The 16,120-nt window shown below is 37.2% G+C and overlaps 1 protein-coding gene across 13 annotated transcripts in view; it reads right to left on the bottom strand.

Moving 5' to 3' along the window:
• The window catches only part of ENOX2 (ecto-NOX disulfide-thiol exchanger 2), a 261,630-nt gene that overhangs the window by 62,412 nt on the left and 183,098 nt on the right, over positions 1 to 16,120 (bottom strand). For 10 of the 13 annotated variants that reach the window (XM_082377872.1, XM_082377875.1, XM_082377873.1 and 7 more), the window contains one exon: positions 903 to 1,037. In XM_082377872.1, coding sequence (XP_082233998.1) covers positions 903 to 999 — 97 coding nt within the window. In that variant the 5' untranslated portion in view covers positions 1,000 to 1,037. Of the gene's footprint in view, positions 1 to 902; positions 1,038 to 6,656; positions 6,788 to 13,167; positions 13,232 to 16,120 lie in introns of those variants that run through there. The other 3 variants (XM_082377871.1, XM_082377870.1, XM_082377874.1) reach the window with 2 other exon arrangements.

The following is a 16,120-nucleotide window of genomic DNA, read 5'->3' on the forward strand; positions in this document are numbered from 1 at the left end:
CTTTTAAGTAGGATAACAATTGAGCGAATCTGGGAGATTAATGTTTAGGATGTTTAAAAAGCACCCCAGGCTTCCTGATATGGCAATTCCCTAATGTTTTCATAAACCCATTTTTGGATCAAATTTATAATTATTTTATAACATTTATATCATTATTCATGATTTTATATTTGCAAATTTGCCTACTTGCTAAAATTTCTTTGTAACCCCCCAAATCAATACTCACAGTACTTTCATGGTCATTTAAGGTCATATGCAGAGCGATAAAAAATTTGAGTTGCCCAAGGCACATTCACAAACCTATTTTTATGGTTAATGGCTCTGACAGTCCAGGAAGCTTTTCTGTGTCTAAACTAAGCCCTTCAGATGACATGGCATTTTTCTTCTGATTTTATCTTTAGTGGAGATGGAGTTAGTATACCATGCCCATTCTCTTACAGGTTACTTTGTTCTAAAAAATATGAACAGTTATTCAATGTTAACAATAGTCTTTGGGATGTTCCCCGCTATCTCCTGTCCTTCCCTCTAGGAACCTAAGATTTTTGGGATATCTAAGTCAGTTCTTATTCTAGCTCCATGTTTATTTGCTTCCTCTAAGAAATGTATAAAATTAGACAAACTTTGTAGTTCTTTGCCAAATCCTGCTGTACTTTTATTCCAATGAGTTAAATATTCAGTGACCATATCCTGCATCAGATATACCCCCAGCTTGCCCATAGTGCAATAGGGAGTATACTAGTAACTACAGGCCACCCAGCCTATAAAGCTCATATTACAAAAATGCACACTCTAGGCAGAATCTGGTAAATGTCAACCTCAAAATAAGTTGTGTCATATTGTTATATTTATGTGCATATGGTCAGTAAAAAGAAACACTTGTGAGGTGATTAAAAATAGCATACCAGGTAAAATTGGTTGTCCGGCAATTCCCAGCGGTGCCATTCCAAGATTATTCATTGCTGTGGCCCATGCAGTTGGATCAGACATAGGTAGTGTCATTGTAGTGGAATCCACACTCAGAGTTCTACTATTATCAGCTAAGAAGAAATGACAAGCAAAATAATTTGTTGTATTAAGGTTTCAGTATCTAGTTCACTTATCAATGTAAACTCTGGCAACTCTTTACAGAAATGGACTGGTGGACAAGTGGTGGACATAGCCTTAATTTCAGCTCTTTACAAGGGTTAAAACAATACAGCTCAAACTGGCAGGAAATTATAGAATTTGAAAGCACTTTACCAGATGGCATTTTAGTGTTTCTTTCTTTCTCTCTCTCCCTCTCTCTCTCACCCAACTCCTCCCCTCCTTCCCTCCTTCTCCCTTCTTTCTTTCCTCCCTCCCTCCCTCCCTTCTTTCCTTCCTTCCTTCCTCCCTCCCTCCCTTCTTTCCTTCCTTCCTTCCTTCCTTCCTCCTTGTTTTAAAGTCAATGAAAACTATTTTTTAGAGTAGTTCTAGGTTCACAGCAAAATTGAGGGGAAAGTACAGAGATTTCACATACACACCCCCCCCCCCCACATGCATAGCCTCCCCTATTATCAACATCTCTCACCAGAGTGGTTCGTTTGTTACAACTGATGAACCTACACTGATGCATCATAATCATCGAAAAGCCATAGTTTACATTAGGTTTCACTTTGGTGTTTTACATTCTACAGGTTTTGAAAAATGTATAGTGACATGTATCCATCATTGTAGTATCATATAGAGTATTTTCACTGCCCTAAAATTCCTTTGTGCTCTACTTATTCATCCTTCTCCCCTCCCCCAACCCCAGCAACCACTGATCTTTTACTGTCTCCATAGTTTTGCCTTTTCTAGAATGTCATATAGTTGGAATCATACAGTATGTAGCCTTTTCAGATCGGCTTTTTCACTTAGTCATGTGCATTTAAGTTTCCTCTATGTCTTTTCATGGCTCCATAGCTCATTCCTTTTTTTTTGCTGAATAATATTCCATTGTCTGGATATACCACACTTTATCTTTTCACGTACTGAAGGACATTGTGGTTACTTCAAAGTTTTGGCAATTATGAATAAAACTGCTATAAACATTTCTGTGCACGTTTTGTGTGAACATAAGTTTTCAGTTCCTCTGGGTAAATACCAAGGACTGCGATCACTGGATTGTATGGTAAGAGCATATTTAGTTTTGTAAGAAGCCGTCAACCTGTCTTCCAAAGTGGCTGTACCATTTTGCATTCCCACCTCCAATAAATGAGAGCTCCTGTTGATCCACATCCTCATTTAGTGTTGTCAGTGTATTTAGTGTTGTCAGTGTTCTGGATTTTGGTCATTCTAATAGGTTTGTAGTGGTATTTCATTGTTGTTTTAATTTGCATTGCCCTGATGACATATGATGTGGAGCATCTTCTCATATGCTTATTTACCATCCATATATCTTCTTTGGTGAGGTGTCTATTAGTCACTGGCCCATTTTTCAATCAGGTTGTTTGTTTTACTATTGTTGAGTTTTAAGAGTTCTCTGTGTATTTTAGATAACAGTCCTTTATCAGATGTGTATTTTGTAAATATTTTCTTCAAGTCTATGGCTTGTCTTCTCATTCTCTTGACATTGTCTTTCACAAAGTTTTTTAATTTTAATGAAGTCTAGTTTACCAATAATTTCTTTCATGGATCATAACTTTGGTGTTATATTTAAAAAGTTATTGCCATATCCAAAGTCATCTAGGTTTTCTCTTACGTTGTCTTTTAGGAGTTTTATAGTTTTGTATTTCACATTTAGGTCTATGATCCATTTTGAGCTAATTTTTTGATGGGTATAAAATCTGTGTCTAGATTCATTTTTTTGCATGTGGATGTCCAGTTGTTCCAGCACATTTGTTGAAGAGACTATCTTTGCTCCATTGTATTGCCTTTGCTCCTTCATCAAAGATCTGTTGACTCTATTTATGTGGGTCTATTTATGGGCTCTCTCTTCTGTTCCATTGATCTATTTGTCTGTTCTTTCACCAGTACCACACTGTCTTGATTACTATAGCTTTACAGTCAGTCTTCAAGTTGGGAGGCATCAGTTTTCCAACTTTGTTCTTCTCCTTCAATATTGTGTTAGCTATTCTGGGTCTTTTGCCCCTCCGTAAAGTTTAGAATCAGTTTTTTTTTTTTTTGATATCCACAAAATAACTTGCTTGGACTTTGATTGAATCAAGTTGGGAAAAATTACATCTTGACAATATTGAGTCTTCCTATCCGTGAACATGAAATATCTATTTACTTAGTTCTTCTTTGGCTTTTTTTTCATCAGAATTTTTTAGTTTTCCGAGTTTTTTTTTTTTCCAAGTGTACACACCACAGGAGCTTGGGATGATTAAGATGTTTCCCATTCTTCTCATAGTCTAGTTGCATATGATTACTTCAGCAGCTTCCATCCAAACTACTCATGCATGCAAACCAAGAAAAAACATCCAACGGTTTCCATAGTAGCAATGAAAAGGAAAAATTATATTCCTGATGGAATTTCATATCTTTGAGACAGTACTATTGAGTTGGACACATGATCAACAAACATCAATTTAACTAATTGAGTATTTGGGGGGTTAGGATAGCAGAGTACAAGCAGATAGGAGACATAGTCCCTGCCTTCAAAGGTTATACAATCTAATTGAAGAGACCGATGATGATGGTGATGATGATTATTATTATCACTACTCTCACCACCTCCATCCATTACTACCACTAACTACTGAATATTTGCCATATGCTAGGTAAAGCTCTTGGCATGCATTATTTTCATTTAACTTTCAAAACAACACTATGAGATAGGGGCTCTTTATATCTCCATTTAATAGATGAGAGGCTTTGAAGGGTTACATATATAGTCCAAGGTCACACAGGATGTGTACTTTTAGGCACCATGCTTTAGTATCTCCAAATAAACAATTAGGAAACAATGAAAGACTCAAAGAGTATAGACTAGGAATGTTATTGAAGTTTAAGGAATGAGGCTTTGTGGAGAAGACAGGATTTGAAAGAATGGGCCAGATTTCTATAGCATATGTCTTGAATTATGGGTAGTTATTAAATAGGTAAAGAAGAGGGGATAAGACATCCCAGAGCAGGGATGAATAAGCAAAGACATTGAAGCAGGTTATACATGCATGTGTGTGTATATATTGCACAGTTGGGAGAGATATAGTCGTAAGTCATCTGAGCACAAAAAGTCTTTTATTTTGGTAAATTTCCCTCTGACTACTGATAGCCATTTAAAAAAACTTTCCATTGCTTTCCTCCTACCTCCCAGTATGCACTCCTGCCAATTACACCCCCAAAGGCAACTCTATTCTAATAGTAGCTTGCTAACATCCGTCCATCACATTCTTCCAACCTGGCAATATGAGGGATGATCCTTGGCTGGGTTATTTATACAAGTGCTATTTTGGTCACTGATTGGTCATTACAAGAAAATGCAAATGGCCAAAAACATTATTTCTGAAATATTAGTTTTTATTATTCTCCTATACTGCGAAATTGCCTATGCTTCCTCTCCATAACCACCCCCCCCCCACCACAGAGTGATTGATGGCCCTAAGCATTTGTTACCGCAGTCAGAAGTCACATTTCAGAACTGGTGATTTCTCCGTCTGTAGGAGCTCTAGTCCTCACACCCAGTTTTCAGTGCTCTCTGAGAAGGCATACAAGAAGGCTAGAAATAGCCTCTTGTAAATATTATCAAGAAAACAAACATGGGGCATCAAATATCCTTTGGGTCAAGAGTTTATATAGTGATTATTAGGTTCATCTTGAATCCCAATCCCCAACTAGGGAGACAACTTTTAGAGAACGTTATAGCTGGAAGGGACCTTTAGGATGTTACTGAGTATGCACTTTGATTTTCTCTGCTGGCTGGAGAATGACTCTTAGAGGAAACAGCTAGGTTTAGAAGGACTGGTCCCCAATGCTAAAAATAATTTTTTGCAACAGTCTGGCTACTCACTGGCTCTGCAGGCCTGGGAAATATGTAAGAGAATTAGGAATTATTCTCAATAAAGAATTTTGAGATCAAAGATTAAGAATTTACAATGTACCTAGCCAAACTCTGGACTAATTTGGTGGGGGTGGGGGAGAGAAGGATCTAAATTATCAGTTTTTTTAAAGGACAACATAGTATCACTATTTTCAAACTATATATTAATTCACAGTGCTTGTTAAAATGTTAGCAAGTAGAGTTCCTATTAGGCTTGTTTACAATGAACAGATAAGGAACATGCTAATTAACAGCATTATTTCGCTACAATGAACTCGGTTCTTAAATCCTTACGGAGTTCTGCTTTAAATGCCCTTCTCTTCACCCTCCCTTCCCCCAACACCCATCTCCACCTGTCAAGTCCTACTCATTTTTCAAGGGTCATCTCAAATGCCACCTTGTCTGTGAAGCTACCTCACTGGAATTAATTACTCCTTCCTATGTGTTCTCATAATATTTTATGTAGAATTTGATTTTCATCTTTGCTTATTCTCTCACTTCTCCCCAAACCAAACTTTTATTGAGTCTTAGTATATGCCACGTTCTGTGCTAGTGACTAGGAATATAGAGATGAACAAAATTCATTTACTGTTCTGGAAGAACTCACAATACAATGAGAGGCATGACATATAAACAACTAAATACAAATCATTATAATAAGTACTGTAACAAAACTATGAGTAAAGTGCTATGGGAACAGAGAAGGAGTAATGAAATCTCTGGAATGGGTTTGGACATATGTGTTTGGGGTTGAGAGGTGGAGGAGATGAGGAATAGTCAGGGAAGCCTTCACTGGCAAAGAATCATTTGAAGTGAATCTTTAAGGAGGGACAGGATTTTCCTCTAGGTGGTGAATGGAGGATTAGGGTTGAGGAGCATCCCAGGAAGCAAGAACAACTGAACATTTACCATTGACTGCCTTGAATTATAGTTATTGGATACATGTCTCTCTTCTGCTAGCCTACATGCTCCTTTAGGTCAGGGACTGGGTTTTAGGCATCTTTGTTTCCCCATTTCTTAGTTTAGTGTCTGGTATGAAGTAGGCATTCAAGAAATATTTGAATGAATGAATAACGAAAATCAACTTACATTGATTTTGGGCACAATAAGCAATCTATGCAATGACACTCATTGATTATTTGTATACCTTTTCAGAACGATAAATTGGGATGCCATCTTAAAAGGGATGGTATAATTGCTAAACTGATTCACTCTCCAGGACAACTGAATTTATATGTAGAAATTTATTTAGAGTTATAACCAGGGATAGATGCACACAACTAATAATTCAGTTTGATTTTATTAGCTATAATCTTTTCCCCATATAGGCACAGTCATATATATAAGCAAGCTTGTAAATTTTTACTTTCAAAGAGAAATCCCAGATGATCATCTCTGGCAGCAATCTGGATTTAAGGTCTGTACTAACAAAACATGCTGTGCTAAACATCTGTTACGAATTATCACTTAATGGTGGAAAAGGTAAGTCCTGATTCACTTTTCAGACTAAAAATGCACATCTAACAATTTCTTTAGGTGTTTTATAAAAGTAGTCCTATGTCACTAAAGGAAGAAATTGCTCATTTTCCCATGAGTCCTATACTCACTGGCAGCAGCCAAGAATATTCAGAAGGTAAGTGCCAGTGGTTGTCAAATGGTATTCAAAATACCTCACCCAAGTCTGTAGATCATGTCCTGCTATGCTGGTTCTATTGTTCTGCTTGTGTGGCAACTCCTCAAGACATCGCAAGTTGTAGAGTGGTTGTAAATGAGTGCCCTCTAGGTAAGCTGATTGAAGATATGGCACTTTGGAACAAGAGTTCATTAGCACGAAAAAAATAAAACATTGGAAAGTGAACATCCACTTTAAGCTGGTATCACCCCATAACTATCAAATCACTACTGCCATCTGTTTATTTTTACACTGTTTATGCTTCACTGATTAAGTAGTCAATTACTGTCAAAGTTATTTGATCTTGAAGACAATACACACACACACACACACACACACACATTCTGTGATACATTTCATCCTGTAGTGGAGTTAATTATTTCAAATGTTTCCCTTATTTCCTTTGAAACAAGTTCAGTATGTTGGTGCCATCTTGCCAAATATATTTTATTGAGACATAAACTCTTCTTCTCTGACAGTTTACTCCCCTATAATTTTCTTTCTTTTGTTCAGTTTTACATCCATTGGTTTTTATGCTTGCTATAACTTTATTACACAGTATTGTACAAAGTTGAGGAGAGGATTTTGTCAACAAACATCTATTGAAAGTCTCTCAAGAGTAGGAAGTAATCTTGCCTAGTGATCAAGAGCATGGGTTTGGGAGTCAGATGGCTCTGTACCACAGTCTAGCTCTACTACTTAGTAACTGTAATGTGATCATTATTTTGCTGTTTTCTTTTCTCCTCTATTTAACAGCCTGCCTTCCAGCCTTCCTTTCATATTTAGTGTAAGTTCATTGAACATTTTCTATGTGTCATGCATCATTCTAGATATTGAAGACAACATTGTTGTGAGTCAAACTGGCCTCATCCTCGGTCATATGAAGCTAACACCTTAGTGCGGGAGGGAGATATTAAAATACAAATGAATATAAAATAATTACACATTATGATAAGTGCTCTGAATAAAGAACTGGGTTTGATGAGAAAAATGTCAAGCTAAAAAATTAGGAAAATGATAGTATCTACCTTAAAAGTTTGTTGAAGATTAAATTAGATAATGTGGGTAAAGAATTTAGCATGGCGTCTGGGTCATATTAAGCACTTGGTAAGTGGGAATAATAACATGGTAATAGTTAAGATGATGATGAAGAAGTAGTCCTGGCCATGAAGGGCTCAAAGTCTACAGACAGACACAGCATATATATGAATTATTGCACTACATTATACAAATAATGAAACTGAGGCACAGAGAGTTTAAGTAATCAGCTCAATATCACACAGCTAATAAGTGGTAGAACAGGAATACAAACCCAGACAGCTCTGACGCCAATGCCCACAGTCTTATGCATCACACTAAACTCCCTCCCAAAGAGCCCCTTTATTTACAGTGTTCCATTAGCTCATTAAACACATTACTATCCTGTTTACAAGAGACCCACTTCAGACCTAGGGACACATACAGACTGAAAGTGAGGGGATGGAAAAAAATATTCCATGCAAATGGAAATCAAAAGAAAGCTGGAGTAGCACTTCTCATATCAGACAAAACAGATCTTAAAATAAAGACTATTACAAGAGACAAAGAAGGACACTACATAATGATCAAGGGATCAATCCAAGAAGAAAGTATAACAATTGTAAAAATTTACGCACCCAACATAGGAGCACCTCAATACATAAGGCTAATGCTAACAGCCATAAAAGGGGAAATCAACAGTGACACAATCATAGCAGGGGACTTTAACACCCCACTTTCACCAATGGACAGATCATCCAAAATGAAAATAAATGAGGAAACACAAGTTTTAAATGACACATTAAACAAGATGGACTTAATTGATATTTATAGGACATTCCATCCAAAAACAACAGAATACACTTTCTCCACAAGTGCTCATGGAACATTCTCCAGGATAGACCATATCTTGGGTCACAAATCAAGCCTTGGAAAATTTAAGAAAATTGAAATTGTATCAAGTATCTTTTCCAACCACAACGCTATGAGACTAGATATCAATTACAGGAAAAAGTCTGTACAAAATACAAACACATGGAGGCTAAACAATACAGTACTAAATAACAAAGAGATCACTGAAGAATCAAAGAGGAAATAAAAAATACCTAGAAACAAATGACAATGAAAACATGATAACCCAAAACCTATGGATGCAGCAAAAGGAATTCTAACAGGGAAGTTTATAGCAATACAATGCTACCTCAAGAAACAACAAATATCTCAAATAAACAACCTAACCTTACATCTAAAGCAATTAGAGAAAGAAGAACAAAAAACCGCCAAAGTTAGCAGAAGGAAAGAAATCATAAAGATCAGATCAGAAATAAATGAAACAGAAATGAAGGAAACGATAGCAAAGATCAATAAAACTAAAAGCTGGTTCTTTGAGAAGGTAAACAAAATTGATAAACCATTAGCCAGACTCATCAACAAAAAATGGGAGAAGACTGAAATCAATAGAATTAGAAAGGAAAAAGGAGAAGTAACAACTGACACTGCAGAAATACAAAGGATCATGAGAGATTACTAAAAGCAACTCTATGCCAATAAAATGGACAACCTGGAAGAAATGGACACATTCTTAAAAAAGCACAACCTTCCAAGACTGAACCAGGAAGAAAAAGAAAATATAAACAGACCAATGACAAGCACTGAAATTGAAACTGTGATTAAAAACCTTCCAACAAACAAAAGCCCAGGACCAGATGGCTTCACAGGTGAATTCTATCAAACATTTAGAGAAAAGCTAACACCCATCCTTCTCAAACTCTTCCAAAATATAGCAGAGGGAGGAACACTCCCAAACTCATTGTACAAGGCCACCATCACCCTGATACCAAAACCAGACAAAGATGTGACAAAGAAAGAAAACTACAGGCCAATATCACTGATGAACATAGAAGCAAAAATCCTCAACAAAATACTAGGAAACAGAATCCAACAGCACATTAAAAGGATCATACACCATGATCAAGTGGGGTTTATCCCAGGAATGCAAGGATTCCTCAATATACACAAATCAGTCAATGTGATACACCATATTAACAAACTGAAGGATAAAAACCATATGATCATCTAAATAGATGAAGAAAAAGCTTTCGACAAAATTCAACACCCATTTATGATAAAAACCCTCCAGGAGTAGGCATAGAGGGAACTTACCTCAACATAATAAAGGCCATATATGACAAACCCACAGCCAACATCGTTCTCATTGGTGAAAAACTGAAACCATTTCCTCTAAGATCAGGAAAAAGACAAGGGTGTCCACTCTCACCACTATTATTCAACATAGTTTTGGAAGTTGTAGCCACAGCAATCAGAGAAGAAAAATAAATAAAAGGAATCCAAATCGGAAAAGAAGAAGTAAAGCTGTCACTGTTTGCAGGTGACATGATACTATACATAGAGAATCCTAAGGATGCTACCAGAAAACTACTAGAGCTAATCAATGAATTTGGTAAAGTAGCAGGATACAAAATTAATGCACAGAAATCTCTTGCATTCTTATACACTAATGATGAAAAATCTGAAAGAGAAATTAAGGAAACACTCCCATTTACCATTGCAACAAAAAGAATAAAATATCTAGGAATAAACCTACCTAAGGAGACAAAAGACCTGTATGCAGAAAACTTTAAGACACTGATGAAAGAAATTAGAGATGATACAAACAGATGGAGAGATATACCATGTTCTTGGACTGGAAGAATCAACATTGTGAAAATGACTCTACTACCCAAAGCAATCTACAGATTCAATGCAATCCCTATCAAACTACCAATGGCATTTTTCACAGAACTAGAACAAAAAATTTCACAATTTGTATGGAAACACAAAAGACCCCGAATAGCCAAAGCAATCTTGAGAACGAAAAACAGAGCTGGAGGAATCAGGCTCCCTGCCTTTAGACTATACTACAAAGCTACAGTAATCAAGACGGTATGGTACTGGCACAAAAACAGAAACATAGATCAATGGAACAGGATAGAAAGCCCAGGGATAAACCCATGCACATATGGTTACCTTAACTTTGATAAAGGAGGCAAGAGTATACAATGGAGAAAAGACAGCCTCTTCAATAAGTGGTGCTGGGAAAACTGGACAGTGATATGTAAAAGAATGAAATTAGGACACTCCCTAACACTATACACAAAAATAAACTCAAAATGCACCTAAATGTAAGGCCAAACACTATAAACTCTTAGAGGAAAACATAGGCTGAACACTCTATGACATAATTCACAGCAAGATGCTTTTGACCCACCTCCTAGAGGAATGGAAATAAAAACAAAAATAAAGAAATGGGACCTAATGAAACTTAAAAGCCTTTGTACAGCAAAGGAAACCATAAACAAGATGAAAAGACAACCCTCTCAATGGGAGAAAATATTTGCAAATGAAGCAACTGACAAAGGATTAATCTCCAAAATTTACAAGCAGCTCATGCAGCTCAATGTCAAAAAAACAAACAACCCAATCCAAAAATGGGCAGAAGAGCTAAATAGACATTTCTCCAAAGAAGATATACAGATTGTCAACAAACACATGAAAGAATGCTCAACATCATTAATCATTAGAGAAATGCAAATCAAAACTTCAATGAGATATCATCTCACACCAGTCAGAATGGCCATCATCCAAAAATCTACAAACATTAAATGTTGGGGAGGGTGTGGAGAAAAGGGAACCCTCGTGCACTGTTGGTGGGAATGTAAATTGATACAGCCACTATGGAGAACAACATGGAGGTTCCTTAAAAATCTAAAAATAGAACTACCGTATGACCCAGCAATCCCACTACTGGGCATATACCCTGAGAAAACCATAACTCAAAAAGAGTCATGTACCAAAATGTTCATTGCAGCTCTATTTACAATAGCCAGGACATGGAAGCAACCTAAGTGTCCATCGTCAGATGAATGGATAAAGAAGATGTGGCACATATATACAATGGAATATTACTCAGCCCTAAAAAGAAACGAAACTGAGTTATTTGTAGTGAGGTGGATGGACCTAGAGACTGTCATACAGAGTGAAGTAAGTCAGAAAGAGGAAAACAAATACCGTATGCTAACACATATATATGGAATCTAAAAAACAACAAAGGTTCTGCAGAACCTAGGGGCAGCACAGGAATAAAGACGAAGATGCAGAGAATGGACTTGAGGACTTGGGCAGGGGGAAGGGTAAGCTGGGACGAATTGAGAGAGTGACATTGACATATATATACTACCAAATGTAAAATAGATAGGTAGTGGGAAGCAGCCGCATAGCACTGGGAGATCAGCTCGGTGCTTTGTGTCCACCTAGAGGGGTAGGATAGGGAGGGTGGGAGGGAAATGCAAGAGGGAGGAGATATGGGGATGTATGTATATGTATAACTGATTCACTTTGTTATACAGCAGAAGCTAACACACCATTGTAAAGCAATTATACTCCAATAAAGATGTTTAAAATCAAAACAAAACAAAACAGAAAAAAACATTACTATTGCAGCTCTTACTACATTATATTTTTATCACCTTTTTCTGTGGTTGTCTCTCCTCCTAGACTTTGCAGTCTCTTAACTCCTCTTTGTTATTCCTAGTGCGTAGAAACTTTGTCTGACATAGAGATGTTCAGCAAACAATTTTAAACAAATTAATAAGGAAATCTATGAGTATATATAAGCGAGTCTTGCACAGACATTGTTCTTCCCAGAAGCAGATGCCAAGCCATTTAGAATGGGATACTATTCTGTTGTTGTATTAAGATAAAATATATTTTAGTGCATTTCTTTTTTTTTTAAATTAACTAATTAATTAATTTTTAATTTTTGGCTGTGTTATGTCTTCGTTTCTGTGCGAGGGCTTTCTCTAGTTGTGGCGAGCGGGGGCCACTCTTCATTGCGGTGTGTGGGCCTCTCAGTGTCGTGGCCTCTCTTGTTGTGGAGCACAGGCTCCAGACGTGAAGGCTCAGTAGTTGTGGCTCATGGGTCTAGTTGCTCCGTGGCATGTGGGATCTTCCCAGACCAGGGCTCGAACCCGTGTCCCCTGTATTGGCAGGCAGATTCTCAACCACTGCACCACCAGGGAAGCCCAGTGCGTTTCTTTTGAATAGTTTAAATGGAGAGAGAGACAGAAGAAGATAACATGGTGATAATTTGGGGTATTATAATATGAACATGCTGATAATATAAGAGAATCATGATTACGGAAATACTAACTTTAAGAAAGATAAGTCTGGAGATGGGGAGATAATTTTCATCACAGAAAAATTCCTTATAGGTAAGAAGGAAATGACTGGAATTACTTTGAGAATGTAAGGTTATTAAATTTACTAAAATAAATGTGCATATAGCAGCTATATTTGTTAGCACCTTGAGGGCAGGGGATATAAACCTCATTTACTTTTGTGTATTTTACAGTGACTAGCTCAAAGTATGTGCCAATAAGTTGGCTTTTAAATAAGTGAACTCTGTAAGAACTCAGTAATTGTACAAAGTGGGGCTTACCTGCAATGCCTATTTCATAGACCCATAGCCATTTAAAAATTCTTGGCATTGTGTGGTCCTGAACCGTGGATTTAGCTCTCTAGTCATTTCTGCAGAAGGAAAATAGTGGTTCAAACCTGGGTGAGACATCAGAACTCTGGAACGTACTAGGACTTAGATAAATAGTGAATGATAGTATTAATGATAGTAATTATAACAAGACTAATAATAGTTAACACTTCTTTAATTCTTATTATGTGCCAGGCATTCTCCTAGACACTTTATGTACATCAATTAAAAACTCATAACCCTGTGAAGTAGGACCTCTCATTATCCTCATTTTACTGATGAGGTAGCAGGAACAGAGAGGTTAAGCAACCTGTCCATGGTCATACATTGGCTTGCAGTGGAGCTGGGATTCAAACCCAGGCAGTCTGGCTCCACAGTTCATGCTCTTAACCACTATCCTATACAAAACTAAAGGAGTCAGAAGGTTATAGACTATTTGAGCTGGGAGGGCTATAGAGCTCATCATTACAGATGGGTGCTCCCCATGTCCTGTATTGTAGTGGTTCTTAATGGGGGCTGAGTTTACCTTCCCGCCCAGGGACATTTGGTAATATTTGAAAACACCTTTGGTTGTCACAACTGGGAGTGGGGAGGTGCTACTGACATCTACTGGATAGACTTCAGGGATACTGCTAAACACCCTACAATGTACAGGACAACCCCCCACCCCCAAACAATTATCTGACCCCAAATGTCAATAGTGCCAAGTTTAAGAAACCCAGCTCTAGTTAGCCTCAACCACCAGAGGGCAGACAGCAGACGCAAGAAAAACTACAATCCTGCAGCCTGTGGACCAAAAACCACAGTTACAGAAAGATAGACAAGATGAAAAGGCAGAGGGCTATGTACCAGATGAAGGAACAAGAAAAAACCCCAGAAAAACAACTAAATGAAGTGGAGATAGGCAACCTTCCAGAGAAAGAATTCAGAATAATGATAGTGAAGATGATCCAGGACCTCGGAATAAGAATGGAGGCAAAGATTGAGAAGATGCAAGAAATGATTAACAAAGACCTAGAAGAATTAAAGAACAAACAAACAGAGATGACCAATACAATAACTGAAATGAAAACTACACTAGAAGGAATCATTAGCAGAATAACTGAGGCAGAAGAATGGATAAGTGACCTGGAAGACAGAATGGTGGAATTCACTGCTGCGGAACAGACTAAAGAAAAAAGAATGAAAAGAAATGAAGACAGCCTAAGAGACCTCTGGGACAACATTAAACACAACAACATTCGCATTATAGGGGTCCCAGAAGGAGAAGAGAGAGAGAAAGGACCAGAGAAAATATTTGAAGAGATTATAGTCGAAAACTTCCCTAACATGGGAAAGGAAATAGCCACCCAAGTCCAGGAAGCGCAGAGAGTCCCAGGCAGGATAAACCCAAGGAGAAACACGCCGAGACACATAGTAATCAAATTGGCAAAAATTAAAGACAAAGAAAAATTACTGAAAGCAGCAAGGGAAAAACGACAAATAACATGCAAGGGAACTCCCATAAGGTTAACAGCTGATTTCTCAGCAGAAACTCTGCAAACCAGAAGGGAGTGGCATGATATACTTAAAGTGATGAAAGGGAAGAACCTACAACCAAGATTACTCTACCCGACAAGGATCTCATTTAGATTTGATGGAGAAATCAAAAGCTTTACAGACAAGCAAAAGCTAAGAGAATTCAGCACCACCAAACCAGCTCTACAACAAATGCTAAAGGGACTTCTCTAAGTGGGAAACACAAGAGAAGAAAAGGACCTACAAAAACAAACCCAAAACAATTAAGAAAATGGTCATAGGAACATACATATCGATAATTACCTTAAACGTGAATGGATTAAATGCCCCAACCAAAAGACATAGACTGGCTGAATGGATACAAAAACAAGACCCATATATATGCTGTCTACAAGAGACCCACTTTAGACCTAGGGACACATACAGACTGAAAGTGAGGGGATGGAAAAAGATATTCCATGCAAATGGAAATCAAAAGAAAGCTGGAGTAGCTATACTCATATCAGATAAAATAGACTTTAAAATAAAGAATATTACAAGAGACAAGGAAGGACACTACATAATGATCAAGGGATCAATCCAAGAAGAAGATATAACAATTATAAATATATATGCACCCAACACAGGAGCACCTCAATACATAAGGCAACTGCTAACAGCTATAAAAGAGGAAATTGACAGTAACACAATCATAGTGGGGGACTTTAACACCTCACTTACACCAATGGACAGATCATCCAAAATGAAAATAAATAAGGAAACAGAAGCTTTAAATGACACAATAGACCAGATACATTTAATTGATATATATAGGACATTCCATCCAAAAACAGCAGATTACACGTTCTTCTCAAGTGCGCACGGAACATTCTCCAGGATAGATCACATCTTGGGTCACAAATCAAGCCTCAGTAAATTTAAGAAAATTGAAATCATATCAAGCATCTTTTCTGACCACAACGCTATGAGATTAGAAATGAATTACAGGGGAAAAAACGTAAAAAAGACAAACACATGGAGGCTAAACAATACGTTACTAAATAACCAAGAGATCACTGAAGAAGTCAAAGAGGAAATAAAAAAATACCTAGAGACAAATGACAATGAAAACACGACGACCCAAAGCCTATGGGATGCAGTGAAAGCAGTTCTAAGAGGGAAGTTTATAGCTATACAAGCCTACCTAAAGAAACAAGAAACATCTCAAGTAAACAATCTAACCTTACACCTAAAGAAACTAGAGAAAGAAGAACAAACAAAACCCAAAGTTAGCAGAAGGAAAGAAATCATAAAGATCAGAGCAGAAATAAATGAAATAGAAACAAAGAAAACAATAGCAAAGATCAATAAAACTAAAAGCTGGTTGTTTGAGAAGATAAACCTAATT

The sequence above is a fragment of the Balaenoptera borealis genome (genome assembly GCF_965194805.1).
Source record: "Balaenoptera borealis genome assembly, chromosome: X".
Classification (NCBI taxonomy): domain Eukaryota; kingdom Metazoa; phylum Chordata; class Mammalia; order Artiodactyla; family Balaenopteridae; genus Balaenoptera; species Balaenoptera borealis.